We start from the raw sequence: 18,215 nt of genomic DNA on the forward strand, positions 1-18,215 counted from the left end.
TAAAGGTGATCTGGTCTACCTGGTTAAATAAAGGTGATCTGGTCTACCTGGTTAAATAAAGGTGATCTGGTCTACCTGGTTAAATAAAGGTGATCTGGTCTACCTGGTACCTGGTTAAATAAAGGTGTTCTGGTCTACCTGGTTAAATAAAGGTGATCTGGTCTACCTGGTTAAATAAAGGTGATCTGGTCTACCTGGTTAAATAAAGGTGATCTGGTCTACCTGGTTAAATAAAGGTGATCTGGTCTACCTGGTTAAATAAAGGTGAAATAAAAATAAATAAATCTGTCTGGCGAGCCTTAAATGTAAATGTCTCGGCAGGTGGGCCTACCTGAGTGGATCGTCGTGACTGTCTGGCGTGTCTGGATCGAGCCTTCCTCTGAGCCTCCGCCTCCTCATCACGAACCGGGTCAAGTAGGATCTGGACCGGGGAACACAGAACATTACCCATAACACACCACACCATTTAGACATCTCCCATCGGGATCAGATGGGAGAACATAACTACATGCATCTACATTTATAATCTATATGACTACATTCATCTACATTTATAATCTATATGACTACATTCATCTACATTTATAATCTATATGACTACATTCATCTACATTTATAATCTATATGACTACATGCATCTACATTTATAATCTATATGACTACATTCATCTACATTTATAAGCTATATGACTACATTCATCTACATTTATAATCTATATGACTACATTCATCTACATTTATAATCTATATGACTACATTCATCTACATTTATAATCTATATGACTACATTCATCTACATTTATAATCTATATGACTACATTCATCTACATTTATAATCTATATGACTACATGCATCTACATTTATAATCTATATGACTACATTCATCTACATTTATAAGCTATATGACTACATTCATCTACATTTATAATCTATATGACTACATTCATCTACATTTATAATCTATATGACTACATTCATCTACATTTATAATCTATATGACTACATTCATCTACATTTATAATCTATATGACTACATGCATCTACATTTATAATCTATATGACTACATTCATCTACATTTATAAGCTATATGACTACATTCATCTACATTTATAATCTATATGACTACATTCATCTACATTTATAATCTATATGACTACATTCATCTACATTTATAATCTATATGACTACATTCATCTACATTTATAATCTATATGACTACATTCATCTACATTTATAATCTATATGACTACATTCATCTACATTTATAATCTATATGACTACATTCATCTACATTTATAATCTATATGACTACATTCATCTACATTTATAAATCTATGACTACAGATAGGAGCTGAGGGGAACACAGAACATAACTACATTTAACTACATTAATCTACATTTATAAATCTATAACTACATTCATCTACATTTAACTACACTATAATTATGTAAAGACATTCATCTTACATTTAACTACATTTATAAATCTAGAACAAACATTTATAAATATATAACTACATTAATCTACATTTATAAATCTACATTTATTCAGACAGGAAGGTAAGAGGATTTTATTTAGACAGAAAGGTAAGAGGGTTTTAGTTATTCAGACAGGAAGGTAAGAGGGTTTTATTTAGACAGAAAGGTAAGAGGGTTTTAGTTATTCAGACAGAAAGGTAAGAGGGTTTTATTTAGACAGATAGAAAGGTAAGAGGGTTTTAGTTATTCAGACAGAAAGGTAAGAGGGTTTTATTTAGACAGAAAGGTAAGAGGGTTTTAGTTATTCAGACAGAAAGGTAAGAGGGTTTTATTTAGTCAGATAGAAAGGTAAGAAGGGTTTTAGTTATTCAGACAAAGGTAAGAGGGTTTTATTTATTCAGATAGAAAGGTAAGAGGGTTTTAGTTATTTAGACAGAAAGGTAAGAGGGTTTTATTTAGACAGAAAGGTAAGAGGGTTTTATTCAGACAGAAAGTTAAGAGGGTTTTATTCAGACAGAAAGGTAAGAGGGTTTTAGTTATTCAGACAGAAAGGTAAGAGGGTTTTAGTTATTCAGATAGAAAGGTAAGAGGGTTTTAGTTATTCAGACAGAAAGGTAAGAGGGTTTTATTCAGACAGATAGAAAGGTAAGTGGGTTTTATTCAGACAGAAAGGTAAGAGGGTTTTAGTTATTCAGACAGAAAGGTAAGAGGGTTTTAGTTATTCAGACAGAAAGGTAAGAGGGTTTTAGTTATTCAGACAGAAAGGTAAGAGGGTTTTATTTAGACAGACAGAGAGGTAAGTGGGAAACAGAAATGGACAAAATTGAAAACTTGCAGATCAGCGATTTGAACCCCCATTACAGGTGACCATGCATGGTCCAGAGTTGGCAGTCTCACTGTTACACCAGACATTGGCACTGCAGATGACCTCAACTGTAAACCGTTCACCAACACTCAACTAAAACTGCAGGCAAACACTCCCAGCACGCCAGTGGTTAAGAGGTCAAACATCCATTAAACAGACTGCCTCTGTATCGCTGTCGTCATGGCAAACAGACTCACTTGCGCCTCTGCTTTGTCTCCAAGTCGCCGCCGGTCGTCGTGGTGACAGAGTTGGAGGTGACAGAACACTGCTCCTTCTTCTTCTCTGCCTGCTCCTGAGCCAGTCTGAGGGAGATAAAGGGCTTAGGGTTGCATGGCAGATAAATGGTTTTGATACGTTTTTAAACAGACACTACAAAAGTCTGTCCTCTCCCAGTCTCCACCCCTCTGCGTCTCCTTGCCTGTCCTCCACTCCTCTTCCCCTGTGCCCTCCCACTCCTCCCCTGTCCTCTCCCTCCTCTTCCCCTCCTCCTCCCCTGTGCCCTCCCTCTCCTCCCCTGTCCTTACCTGTCTTCTCATCCTCCCCTCTCCTCTCTCCTCTCCTCCCCTCTCCTCTCCTCTCCTCCCCTCTCCTCCCCTCCCCTCTCCTCTCCTCTCCTCTCCCCCCTGTCCTCCCCTCCCCTGTCCTCTCCTCCCCTGTCCTTACCTGTCTTCTCATCCTCCCCTCTCCTCTCCCTCTCCTCCCCTCCCCTCTCCTGTCCTCCCCTCCCCTGTCCTCTCCTCCCCTGTCCTTACCTGTCTTCTCATCCTCCCCTCTCCTCCCCTCCCCTCTCCTCTCCTCCCCTGTCCTCCCCTCCCCTCTCCTCTCCTCCCCTGTCCTCCCCTCCCCTGTCCTCTCCTCCCCTGTCCTTACCTGTCTTCTCATCCTCCCTCTCCTCTCCTCTCCTCTCCTCTCCTCTCCTCTCCTCTCCTCTCCTCTCCTCTCCTCTCCTCTCCTCTCCTCTCCTCTCCTCTCCTCTCCTCTCCTCCCCTCTCCTCTCCTCTCCTCTCCTCTCCTCTCCTCTCCTCTCCTCCCCTGTCCTCTCCTCCCCTGTCCTCGTCTACTTCCCTTCATCAGCACCAATTGGAAAAGACTTGAGGTGAATTATACAGAGTCTTCAGAGAGTTTTCACACTCCTTGACTTTTAACACATTTTGTTGTGTTACAGCTTGAATTTAAAATGGTTAATTGTCATTTTTTTCAGAAGAAAAATGCTAAATAAATAAATATATAACTCAGCAAAAAATAAAACTCCTCTCACTGTCAACTGCGTTCATTTTTAGCAAACTTAACGTGTGTAAATATTTCAACAACTGAGACAAACTGAACAAGTTCTACAGACATTGTAAAATGTGTTAATTCTTAGGCCGCCCCATCCCGCATGCGGGATCGTGACTACAGCCTCAAGCTCATTACCATAACGCAACATTAGCGATTTCTGAAAATTGCAAAATAAATGAAATAAATGCCTGTCCTCAAGCTTATCCTTTTCTTAACAATCCTGTCGTCTCAGATTTTCAAAATATGCTTTAGAACCAGAGAAAATCAATAATTTGTGTAAGAGTGGTGATAGCTAGCTTAGCATTTAGCGTTAGCATTTAGCACGCAACATTCACAAAAACCAGCAAAGGGATCAAATAAAATAATTTACCTTTGAAGAACTTCAGATGTTTCAATGAGGAGACTCTCAGTTACATAGCAGATGTCCAGTTTTTCCTGAAAGATGCTTGTGTAGGACACAACGTTCCGTTTTGTTACTATGCATTTGGCTACCGAAACTAACCGAAAATTCAGTCACCTAAACGTCGAACTTTTTCCGAATTAACTCCATAATATCGACTGAAACATGGAAAACGTTGTTTGAATCAATCCTCAAGGTGTTTTGTCATATATCTCTTCATTGAAATGCCAGTCCTAGAAGCGTGCATTCTTCTCTCTGATTCGGATGGAAAAATACTGGGACCTGACTTTTGCGCACCAATTTCACGCAGACACCATGCGGGACACTTGGTAATTGTAGGCTCTTATGGGCAATCTTCCAATGATATGCCTACAAATACGTCACAATGCTGCAGACACCTGGGGAAACGATAGGAAGTGTCCGTTCATTCCTGTCGCATTCACAGCCATATAAGGAGATCATGGAAAACGTGCCTCCAGAAATCCTGTTGATTTCCTGGTCACTCAAACATCTTGGTTTTGCCTGTAGATTGTGTTCTATGGCACTCACAGTGAAAATCTTTGCAGTTCTGGAAACGTCAGAGTGTCTTCTTTCCAAAACTATCAATTCCAAGCATAGTCGAGCATCTTTTCGTGACAAAATATTGCGCTAAAACGGGCACGTCTTTTTTATCCAAAATGAAATACTGCCCCTATAGGTCTAACAGGTTACTAACCTCCAGACGAGCTTCAATGCCATTACAACTCTCCTTCCGTGGCCTCCAACTGCTCTTAAACACTAGTGAAACTAAATGCACGCTCTTCAACCGATCTCTGCCCGCACCTCCGATCTCTGCCCGCAGCATCACTACTCTGGACGGCTCTGACTTAGAATACGTGGACAACATATATATATTTACATACACTTAGGTTGGAGTCATTAAAACTAGTTTTTCAACCACTCCACAAATTTCTTGTTAACAAACTATAGTTTTGGCAGGTCGGTTAGGACATCTACTTTGTGCATGACAAGTCATTTTTCAACACTTGTTTACAGACAGATTATTTCACTTATAATTCACTGTATCACAATTCCAGTGGGTCAGAAGTTTACATACAGTAAGTTGACTGTGCCTTTAAACAGCTTGGAAAATTCCAGAAAATGATGTCATGGCTTTAGAAGCTTCTGATAGGCTAATTGACATCATTTGAGTCAGTATAAACACCATGGGACCACGCAGCCGTCATACCACTCAGGAAGGAGACGCGTTCTGTCTCTTAGAGATGAACGTACTTTGGTGCGAAAAGTGCAAATCAATCCCAGAACAACAGCAAAGGACCTTGTGAAGATGCTGGAGGAAACAGGTACAAAAGTATCGATATCCACAATAAAACGAGTCCTATATCGACACAACCTGAAAGGCCGCTCATCAAGGAAGAAGCAACTGCTCCAAAACCACCATAAAAAAGCCAGACTACGGTTTGCAACTGGGGATAAAGATCATATTTTCTGGAGATGAAACAAAATAGAACTGTTTGGCCATAACAACCATCGTTATGTTTGGAGGAAAAAGTGGGAGGCTTGCAAGCCGAAGAACACCATCTCAACCGTGAAGCACGGGGTGTCAGCATCATGTTGTGGGGGTGCTTTGCTGCAGGAGGGACTGGTGCGCTTCACAAAATAGATGGCATCATGAGACAGGAAAATTATGTGGATATATTGCAGCAACATTTCAAGACATCAGTCAGGAAGTTAAAGTTGGTCGCAAATGGGTCTTCCAAATGGACAATGACCCCAAGCATACTGCCAAAGTTGTGGCAAAATGGTTTAAGGACAACAAAGTCAAGGTATTGGAGTGGCCATCACAAAGCCCTGACCTCAATCCCATAGAACATTTGTGAGCAGAACTGAAAAAGCGTGTGCGAGCAAGGAAGCCTACAACCCTGACTGTTACACCAGCTCTGTCAGGAGGAATGGGCCAAAAGTCACCAAACTTATTGTGGGAAGCTTGTGGAAGGCTCCCCGAAACGTTTGACCCAAGTAAAACAATTTAAAGGCAATGTTACCAAATACTAATTGAATGTATGTAGACTTCTGACCCACTGGGAATGTGATGAAAGAAATAAAAGCTGAAATAAATAATTCTCTCTACTATTATTCGGACATTTCACATTCTTAAAATAATGAGTAGTGGTGATCCTAACTGACCTAAGACAGGACATTTTTACTTGGATTAAATGTCAGGAATTGTGAAAAACTGAGTTTAAATGTGTTTGGCAAAGGTGTACGTAAACTTCAGACTTCGACTGTAGGTATCTGGCTAGACTCTCCTTCCAGACTCACATCTCCAATCCTAAATTAAATCTAGAATCGGCTTCCTATTTCGCATCAAAGCCTCCTTCATCACTCACGCTGCCAAACAATCTCGTACAACTGACCATCCTACCGATCCTCGACTTCGTCGATGTCATTTACAAAATAGCCTCCAACACTCTACTCAACAAATTGGAGGCAGTCTATCACAGTGCCATCCATTTTGTCACCAAAGCCCCATATACTTACTAACCACCACTGCGACCTGTATGCTCTAGTCGGCTGGCCCTCACTACACATCCGTCGCCAAACCCACTGGCTCCAGGTCATCTACAAGTCTTTTCTAGGTAAAGCCCGCCTTATCTCAGCTCACTGGTCACCATAGCAACACCCACCCGTAGCATGTTCTCCAGCAGGTATATTTCACTCGTCACCCCCAAAGCCAACACCTCCTTTGGCCGCCTTTCCTTCCAGTTCTCTGCTGCCAATGACTTTAACGAATTGCAAAAATCACTGAAGTTGGAGACATATCTCCCTCGCTAACTTTAAACATTGGCTGTCAGAGCAGCTAACCGATCGCTGCAGCTGTACACAGCCAATCTTTAAATAGCCCATCCAACCAACTACCTACCTCATCTCCATGTTGTTTTTATTTACTTTTTGCACACCAGTATTTCTACTTGCACATCCTCATCTGCACATCTATCACTCCAGTGTTAATTGCTAAATTATAATTACTTCGCCACTGTGGCCTCCTCACTCCATTTGCACACACATTTTCTATTGTGTTATTGACTGTACGTTTGTTTATCCCATGTGTAACTCTGTGTTGGTGTTTGTGTCACACTGCTTTGCTTTATCTTGGCCAGGTCGCAATTGTAAATGAGAACTTGTTCTCAACTAACCTACCTGGTTAAATAAAGGTATAAATAAAAGAAAATGAAAAAAAGAAAGTTAAATTTGTAATAAATAAAATAAATAATTTTTTAAAATTAAAGGTGAATTTGTCTCCCAGTGTCTTTTGGAAAGGAGACTGAACCAAGTCTTCCTCTAGGATTTTGCCTGTGCTTAGCACTATTCCGTTTATTTTTATCCTAAAAACTCCTTAGTCCTTGCTGATGACAAGCATAGCCATAACATGATGCAGCTTGAAAATGTGAAGAGTTGTACTCAGTAATGTGTTGTGTTGGATTTAACCCAAACATCAGCTTTGTATCGAGGACAAAAAAATGCATGTTGCCTTATTTGTTGTTGTTGCAGAATGCCTTTAGTGCCTTGTTGCAAACAAGACTGTTATTACAGTCCTCCCTGTTTAGGAATATTTTTATTCTGTACAGTCTTCCTTCTTTTCACTCTGTCATTTATATTACTATGTTTATGTTCAGCGTGTAACAAAATGTGGAAAAAGGGGCGGGAATACTTTTTTCTTTTTTTTTTTTTTTTGTGGTCCTTCTGTAGCTCAGTTGGTAGAGCATGGCGCTTGTAACGCCAGGGTAGTGGGTTCGATTCCCGGGACCACCCATACGTAGAATGTATGCACACATGACTGTAAGTCGCTTTGGATAAAAGCGTCCGCTAAATGGCATATTTTTTTTTTTGAGGGCTGTACATGGTGGAAGCTGATGGAAGCTGGTCATCAGGCTTAGTCCTGTACATGATGGAAGCTGGTCATCAGGCTTAGTCCTGTACATGATGGAACCTGGTCATCAGGCTTTAGCGTTCACCTGGTCAGTTCTTTTAGATCAATGAAAGACGTGAGAAAGAGCCAATCACCCACCTCTGGGCCACTAGGATGTTGAGACGACTGAGTCCAGCAGAGAAGCTACTTCCAGTTCCTGTTGTTGAGGTCACTGTGGGGTCATCCAGTCTGCGTCCACAGGATGAGCTGGAAATACAACCAGACTTGTTGACAATAATAAATACAGCATCTTCCCCACAGCAGTGGTTCCCAAACCAGGGGTCGCGACTGCTATTAAAATGGGGGTCGTGGGAGAATTTGCAACCCCCCGCCCCCAAAAGATACACATATAAACACTAAAAAACATATTATAATATCTTCTTTCTATCTCAAAAGAATGTAAATGTGGTTTACTTAAAACATCTAAATGAAAATGATTCCAATTTAAAAGATTACATTTAACGGCCACACTACTGAATCATTCCCATGGTGAATGACTAAGCTACACTATGAAACCACACACTACTGAATCATTCCCATGGTGAATGACTAGCTACACTATCAAACCACACACTACTGAATCATTCCCATGGTGAATGACTAGCTACACTATGAAACTACACACTATTGAATCATTCCCATGGTGAATCACTAGCTACACTATAAAACCACACTATTGACTAGCTACACTATGAAACCACACACTACTGAATCATTCCCATGGTGAATCACTAGCTACACTATGAAACTACACACTACTGAATCATTCCCATGGTGAATCACTAGCTACACTATCAAACCACACTACTGAATCATTCCCATGGTGAATCACTAGCTACACTATCAAACCACACTACTGAATCATTCCCATGGTGAATCACTAGCTACACTATGAAACCACACTATTGACTAGCTACACTATGAAACCACACACTACTGAATCATTCCCATGGTGAATGACTAGCTACACTATCAAACCACACTACTGAATCATTCCCATGGTGAATCACTAGCTACACTATCAAACCACACTACTGAATCATTCCCATGGTGAATCACTAGCTACACTATGAAACCACACTATTGACTAGCTACACTATGAAACCACACACTACTGAATCATTCCCATGGTGAATCACTAGCTACACTATCAAACCACACTACTGAATCATTCCCATGGTGAATGACTAGCTACACTATCAAACCACACTACTGAATCATTCCCATGGTGAATCACTAGCTACACTATGAAACCACACTATTGACTAGCTACACTATGAAACCACACACTACTGAATCATTCCCATGGTGAATGACTAGCTACACTATGAAACCACACACTATTGAATCATTCCCATGGTGAATGACTAGCTACACTATTGAATCATTCCCATGGTGAATGACTAGCTACACTATGAAACCACACTACTGAATCATTCCCATAGTGAATCACTAGCTACACTATCAAACTACACACTACTGAATCATTCCCATGGTGAATGACTAGCTACATTATCAAACTACACACTATTGAATCATTCCCATGGTGAATGACTAGCTACACTATTGAATCATTCCCATGGTGAATGACTAGCTACACTATGAAACCACACACTACTGAATCATTCCCATGGTGAATGACTAGCTACACTATGAAACCACACACTATTGAATCATTCCCATGGTGAATGACTAGGCCCTAAACCACTATGAAACCACACACTATTGAATCATTCCCACGGTGAATGACTAGGCCCTATACCACTATGAAACCACACACTATTGAATCATTCCCATGGTGAATGACTAGCTACACTATGAAACCACACTATTGAATCATTCCCATAGTGAATCACTAGCTACACTATCAAACTACACACTACTGAATCATTCAAATGAAATCAAATCAAATCAAATTTTATTTGTCACATACACATGGTTAGCAGATGTTAAATGCGAGTGTAGCGAAATGCTTGTGCTTCTAGTTCCGACAATGCAGTGATAACCAACAAGTAATCTAACTAACAATTCCAAAACTACTGTCTTATACACAGTGTAAGGGGATAAGGAATATGTACATAAGGATATATGAATGAGTGATGGTACAGAGCAGCATACAGTAGATGGTATGAATCAGTATATACATATGAGATGAGTGTGTAGACAAAGTAAACAAAGTGGCATAGTTAAACTGGCTAGTGATACATGTGTTACATAAGGATGCAGTCGATGATGTAGAGTACAGTATATACATATGCATATGAGATGAATAATGTGGGTAAGTAACATTATATAAGGTAGCATTGTTTAAAGTGGCTAGTGATATATTTACATAATTCCCATCAATTCCCATTATTAAAATGGCTGGAGTTGGGTCAGTGTCAATGACAGTGTGTTGGCAGCAGCCACTCACACTGTTAGTGGTGGCTGTTTAACAGTCTGATGGCCTTGAGATAGAAGCTGTTTTTCAGTCTCTCGGTCCCAGCTTTGATGCACCTGTACTGACCTCGCCTTCTGGATGATAGCACTATTGAACAGGCAGTGGTTGGTGGTTGATGTCCTATGATCTTTATGGCCTTCCTGTAACAACGGGTGGTGTAGGTGTCCTGGAGGGCAGGTAGTTTGCCCCGGTGATGCGTTGTGCAGTCCTCACTACCCTCTGGAGAGCCTTACGGTTGAGGGCGGAGCAGTTGCTACCAGGCGGTGATACAGCCCGCCAGGATGCTCTCGATTGTGCATCTGTAGACTTTGTAGTGCTTTTGGTGACAAGCCAATTTCTTCAGCCTCCTGAGGTTGAATAGGCGCTACTGCGCCTTCTTCACTATTGAATCACTATTGAATCCCACGCTGTCAGTGTGAGTGGACCAATTCAGTTTGTCTGTGATGTGTATGACTAGAGGAACTTAAAACTAGCTACCCTCTCCACTACTGTTCCATCGATGTGGATAGGGGTGTTCCCTCTGCTGTTTCCTGAAGTCCACAATCATCTCCTTAGTTTTGTTGACGTTGAGTGTGAGGTTATTTTCCTGACACCACACTCCGAGGGCCCTCACCTCCTCCCTGTAGGCCGACTCGCGTTGTTGGTAATCAAGCCTACCACTGTTGTGTCATCCGCAAACTTGATGATTGAGTTGGAGGCGTGCGTACCACGCAGTCGTATGAAACTAACAGGGAGTACAGGAGAGGGCTCAGAACGCACCTATTGTGGGGCCCCGTGTTGAGGATCAGCGGGGAGGAGATGTTGTGAATGCCTACCCTCACCACCTGGGGGCACTCCCGTCAGGAAGTCCAGTACCCAGTTGCACAGGGTGATGGGGTCGAGACCCAGGGTCTCGAGCTTGATGACGAGCTTGGAGGGTACTATGGTGTTGAATGCCGAGCTGTAGTCGATGAACAGCATTCTCACATAGGTATTCCTCTTGTCCAGGTGGGTTAGGGCAGTGTGCAGTGTGGTTGAGATTGCATCGTCTGTGGACCTAAACATCTCCAATCAAAAGCAAATTGGAGTGGGTCTAGGGTGTCAGGTAGGGTGGAGGTGATATGGTCCTTGACTAGTCTCTCAAAGCACTTCATGATGACGGAAGTGAGTGCTATCGGGGCGGTAGTCGTTTAGCTCAGTTACCTTAGCTTTCTCTGGGAACAGGAACAATGGTGGCCCTCTTGAAGCAAACTGGGAACAGCAGACTGGTATAGGGATTGATTGAATATGTCCGTAAAGCACACACCGGCCAGCTGGTCTTGCATGCTCTGAGGGCGCGGCTGGGGATGCCGTCTGGGCCTGCAGCCTTGCGAGGTTAACACGTTTAAATGTCTTACTCACCTCGGCTGCAGTGAAGGAGAGACCACATGTTTTCGTTGCAGGCCATCGTGTCAGTGGCACTGTATTGTCCTCAAAGCGGGCAAAAAGTTATTTAGTCTGCCTGGGAGCAAGACATCCTGGTCCGTGACTGGGCTGGATTTCATCTTGTAGTCCGTGATTGACTGTAGACCCTGCCACATGCCTCTTGTGTCTGAGCCGTTGAATTGAGATTCCACTTTGTCTCTGTACTGACGCTTAGCTTGTTTAATAGCCTTGCGGAGGGAATAGCTGCACTGTTTGTATTCAGTCATGTTGCCAGACACCTTGCCCTGATTAAAAGCAGTGGTTCGCGCTTTCAGTTTCACGCAATGCTGCCATCAATCCACGGTTTCTGGTTAGGGAATGTTTTTATCGTTGCTATGGGAACGACATCTTCGACGCACGTTCTAATGAACTCGCACACCTACCTGAATCAGCGTATTCGTCAATATTCCCATCTGACGCAATACGAAACATGTCCCAGTCCCATGGTGAATGACTAGCTACATTATCAAACTACACACTATTGAATCATTCTCATGGTGAATGACTAGCTACACTATCAAACCACACTACTGAATCATTCTCATGGTGAATGACTCGCTACATTATCAAACTACACACTATTGACTAGCAACACTATCAAACTACACACTACTGAATCATTCCCATGGTGAATGACTAGCAACACTATGAAACTACACACTATTGAATCATTCCCATGGTGAATGACTAGCTACACTATCAAACCACACTACTGAATCATTCCCATGGTGAATCACTAGCTACACTATGAAACCACACTATTGACTAGCTACACTATGAAACCACACACTACTGAATCATTCCCATGGTGAATGACTAGCTACACTATGAAACCACACACTATTGAATCATTCCCATGGTGAATGACTAGCTACACTATCAAACTACACACTACTGAATCACTCCCTATGGTGAATGACTAGCTACACTATGAAACTACACACTGTTGAATCACTCCCTATGGTGAATGACTAGCTACACTATGAAACTACACACTATTGAATCACTCCCATGGTGAATGACTAGCTACACTATGAAACCACACACTACTGAATCATTCCTATGGTGAATGACTAGCTACACTATGAAACCACACTATTGAATCATTCCCATGGTGAATGACTAGCTACACTATGAAACCACACTATTGAATCATTCCCATGGTGAATGACTAGCTACACTATGAAACCACACTATTGAATCATTCCTATGGTGAATGACTAGCTACACTATGAAACCACACTATTGAATCATTCCCATGGTGAATGACTAGCTACACTATGAAACTACACACTACTGAATCATTCCTATGGTGAATGACTAGCTACACTATGAAACCACACTATTGAATCATTCCCATGGTGAATGACTAGCTACACTATGAAACTACACACTATTGACTAGCTACACTATGAAACCACACTATTGAATCACTCCTATGGTGAATGACTAGCTACACTATGAAACCACACTATTGAATCATTCCCATGGTGAATGACTAGCTACACTATGAAACTACACACTACTGAATCATTCCTATGGTGAATGACTAGCTACACTATGAAACCACACTATTGAATCATTCCCATGGTGAATGACTAGCTACACTATGAAACTACACACTATTGACTAGCTACACTATGAAACCACACTATTGAATCACTCCCTATGGTGAATGACTAGCTACACTATGAAACTACACACTACTGAATCACTCCCATGGTGAATGACTAGCTACACTATGAAACTACACACTATTGAATCACTCCCTATGGTGAATGACTAGCTACACTATCAAACTACACACTATTGAATCATTCCCATGGTGAATGACTAGCTACACTATTGAATCATTCCCATGGTGAATGACTAGCTACACTATGAAACCACACACTATAGCAGAGACTTTGATATTACCGTCCGCAATAGATATGGTGAAACCAATGAGTGGGGAGGCAGAGGAACAGAAACTAACAGCAATACCTTTGTCAGATAACACTGTTAAACAAAGAATGTAATTCCATTTCTAGCAATCAAGAGGAAACTCTGACTCAGAAACTCCCCAACCTTTGGACGTTAGCTGTGAGGGATACTCATAGCAGTTATGGTCCATTTGTAGAGAAGACAATCAGAAATACTGTTAATGTTTTTCAATGACAACCACAGCCCTTAAATAAAAAGTCAACATTGATTACATAATTTTTGTTCACATGGGTGAGGGTCACAAATGAGGTCGTGGGTCAAAAATGTTTGGGAACCCCTGGTCTACAGCATAACCCCTACAGCATATTCTCTATAGCATATTCTCTACAGCATATTCTCTATAGCATATTCTCTACAACATAACCCCTACAGCATATTCTCTACAGCATATTCCCTACAGCATATTCTCTACAGCATATTCTCTACAGCATATTCTCTATAGCATATTCTCTACAGCATATTCTCTACAGCATATTCTCTATAGCATATTCTCTACAGCATATTCCCTACAGCATATTCTCTACAACATAACCCCTACAGCATATTCTCTACAGCATATTCTCTATAGCATATTCTCTATAGCATATTCTCTATAGCATATTCCCTACAGCATATTCCCTACAGCATATTCTCTACAGCATATTCTCTACAGCATATTCTCTATAGCATATTCTCTATAGCATATTCTCTATAGCATATTCTCTATAGCATATTCTCTACAACATAACCCCTACAGCATATTCTCTACAGCATATTCTCTACAGCATATTCTCTACAGCATATTCCCTACAGCATATTCCCTACAGCATATTCTCTACAGCATATTCTCTACAGCATATTCTCTATAGCATATTCCCTACAGCATATTCCCTACAGCATAATCCCTACAGCATATTCCCTACAGCATATTCCCTACAGCATATTCTCTACAACATAACCCCTACAGCATATTCTATACAGCATATTCTCTACAGCATATTCTCTACAGCATATTCCCTACAGCATATTCTCTACAACATAACCCCTACAGCATATTCCCTACAGCATATTCCCTACAGTATATTCTCTACAGCATATTCCCTACAGCATATTCCCTACAGCATATTCCCTACAACATAACCTCTACAGCATATTCCCTACAGCATATTCCCTACAGCATATTCCCTACAGCATATTCCCTACAGCATATTCTCTATAGCATATTCTCTATAGCATATTCTCTATAGCATATTCTCTACAGCATATTCTCTAGCATATTCCTACAGCATATTCTCTGCATATTCCCTACAGCATATTCCCTATTCAGCATATTCCTACAGCATATTCCCTACAGCATATTCCCAGCATATTCTCTACAGCATATTCCTACAGCATATTCAGCATATTCCTACAGCATATTCCCTACAGCATATTCCTACAGCATATTCCCTACAGCATATTCCCTACAGCATATTCCCTACAACATAACCTCTACAGCATATTCCCTACAGCATATTCCCTACAGCATATTCCCTACAGCATATTCTCTACAGCATATTCTCTACAGCATATTCCCTACAGCATATTCCTACAGCATATTCTCTACAGCATATTCCCTACAGCATATTCCCTACAGCATATTCCCTACAGCATATTCTCTACAACATAACCCCTACAGCATATTCTCTACAGCATATTCTCTACAACATAACCCCTACAGCATATTCTCTACAGCATATTCTCTACAGCATATTCTCTATAGCATATTCCCTACAGCATATTCTCTATAGCATATTCCCTACAGCATATTCTCTACAGCATATTCTCTACAACATAACCCCTACAGCATATTCTCTACAGCATATTCTCTACAGCATATTCTCTATAGCATATTCCCTACAGCATATTCTCTATAGCATATTCTCTAAAGCATATTCCCTACAGCATATTCTCTACAGCATATTCTCTACAGCATATTTTCTACAACATAACCCCTACAGCATATTCTCTACAGCATATTCTCTATAGCATATTCCCTACAGCATATTCTCTATAGCATATTCTCTAAAGCATATTCCCTACAGCATATTCTCTATAGCATATTCCCTACAGCATATTCTCTATAGCATATTTTCTACAACATAACCCCTACAGCATATTCCTACAGCATATTCTCTATAGCATATTCCCTACAGCATATTCTCTACAGCATATTCCCTACAGCATATTCCCTACAGCATATTCTCTATAGCATATTCCCTACAGCATATTCTCTATAGCATATTCCCTACAGCATATTCTCTGTAGCATATTCCCTACAGCAAGCATATTCCCTACAGCATAACCCCTGATCTATAGCATATTCCCTACAGCATAACCCCTGATCTATAGCATATTCCCTACAGCATAACCCCTGATCTACAGCATAACCCCTGATCTACAGCATATTCCCTACAGCATAACCCCTGATAACCCTACAGCATAACCCCTGATCTACAGCATAACCCCTTCTCTACAGCATAACCCCTGCATATTCCCTACAGCATAACCCCTGATCTATAGCATATTCTACAGCATAACCCCTGATCTACAGCATATTCCTACAGCATAACCCTGATCTACAGCATATTCCCTGATCTACAGCATATTCCTACAGCATAACCGCTGATCTACAGCATATTCCCTGATCTAGCATAACCCTGATCTACAGCATAACCCTGATCTACAGCATATTCCCTACAGCATAACCCCTGATCTACAGCATATTTTCCCTACAGCATAACCCCTGATCTACAGCAGCATAACCCCTGATCTACAGCATATTCTCTATAGCATATTCTACAGCATAACCCCTGATACAGCCCCTATTCCCTACAGCATATTCCCTACAGCATAACCCCTGATCTACAGCATATTCCCTACAGCATAACCCCTGATCTACAGCATATTCCCTACAGCATAACCCCTGATCTACAGCATATTCCCTACAGCATAACCCCTGATCTAACCCCTGACAGCATAACCCCTGATCTACAGCATATTCCCTACAGCATAACCCTGATCTACAGCATAACCCCTGATCTACAGCATAACCCCTGATCTACAGCATAACCCCCTGATCTACAGCATATTCCTGATCTACAGCATATTCCCTACAGCATAACCCCTGATCTACAGCATATTCCCTACAGCATAACCCCTGATCTACAGCATATTCCCTACAGCATAACCCCTGATCTATTCAGCATAACCCCTGATCTACAGCATATTCCCTACAGCATAACCCCTGATCTACAGCATATTCCCTACCATAACCCCTGATCTACAGCATATTCCCTACAGCATAACCCCTGATCTACAGCATATTCCCTACAGCGTAACCCCTGATCTACAGCATAACCGCTGATCTACAGCATAACCCCTGATCTACAGCATATTCCCTACAGCATAACCCCTGATCTACAGCATAACCCCTGATCTACAGCATATTCCCTACAGCATAACCCCTGATCTACAGCATAACCCCTGATCTACAGCATATTCCCTACAGCATAACCGCTGATCTACAGCATGATCTACAGCATAACCCCTGATCTACAGCATAACCCCTGATCTACAGCATAACCCCTGATCTACAGCATATTCCCTACAGCATAACCCCTGATCTACAGCATATTCCCTACAGCATAACCCCTGATCTACAGCATATTCCCTACAGCATAACCCCTGATCTACAGCATATTCCCTACAGCATAACCCCTGATCTACAGCATAACCCCTGATCTACAGCATAACCCCTGATCTACAGCATAACCCCTGATCTACAGCATATTCATAGCATAACCCCTGATCCCCTGATCTAGCATATTCCCTACAGCATAACCCCTGATACAGCATATTCCCTACAGCATAACCCCTGATCTACAGCATAACCCCTGATCTACAGCATATTCCCTACAGCATAACCCCTGATCTACAGCATATTCCCTACAGCATAACCCCTGATCTACAGCATATTCCCTACAGCATAACCCCTGATCTACAGCATATTCCCTACAGCATAACCCCTGATCTACAGCATATTCCCTACAGCATAACCCCTGATCTACAGCATAACCCCTGATCTACAGCATAACCCCTGATCTACAGCATATTCCCTACAGCATAACCCCTGATCTACAGCATATTCTACAGCAACCCCTAACCCCAGCATAACCCCTGATCTGATCCCTACAGCATAACCCCTGATCTGATCTACAGCATATTCCCTGATCTACAGCATAACCCCTGATCTACAGCATAACCCCTGATCTACAGCATATTCCCTACAGCATAACCCTGATCTACAGCATATTCCCTACAGCATAACCCCTGAT

General features: G+C 41.5%; 1 protein-coding gene across 1 annotated transcript in view; it reads right to left on the bottom strand.

Annotated features, from left to right (window-relative positions):
* LOC118381918 (protein phosphatase 1 regulatory subunit 12A-like) overlaps window positions 1-18,215 on the bottom strand; it is a 112,099-nt gene that overhangs the window by 40,341 nt on the left and 53,543 nt on the right. Inside the window, exons 13-15 of the mRNA XM_052467054.1 lie at window positions 8,094-8,201; window positions 2,544-2,648; window positions 332-421 (exon numbers count right to left, since the gene is read on the bottom strand). Of these exons, the coding sequence (XP_052323014.1) occupies window positions 332-421; window positions 2,544-2,648; window positions 8,094-8,201 (303 nt within the window). The remainder of the gene's footprint in view (window positions 1-331; window positions 422-2,543; window positions 2,649-8,093; window positions 8,202-18,215) is intronic.

The sequence above is a fragment of the Oncorhynchus keta genome, chromosome 17 (genome assembly GCF_023373465.1).
Source record: "Oncorhynchus keta strain PuntledgeMale-10-30-2019 chromosome 17, Oket_V2, whole genome shotgun sequence".
In the NCBI taxonomy this organism is placed as follows: domain Eukaryota; kingdom Metazoa; phylum Chordata; class Actinopteri; order Salmoniformes; family Salmonidae; genus Oncorhynchus; species Oncorhynchus keta.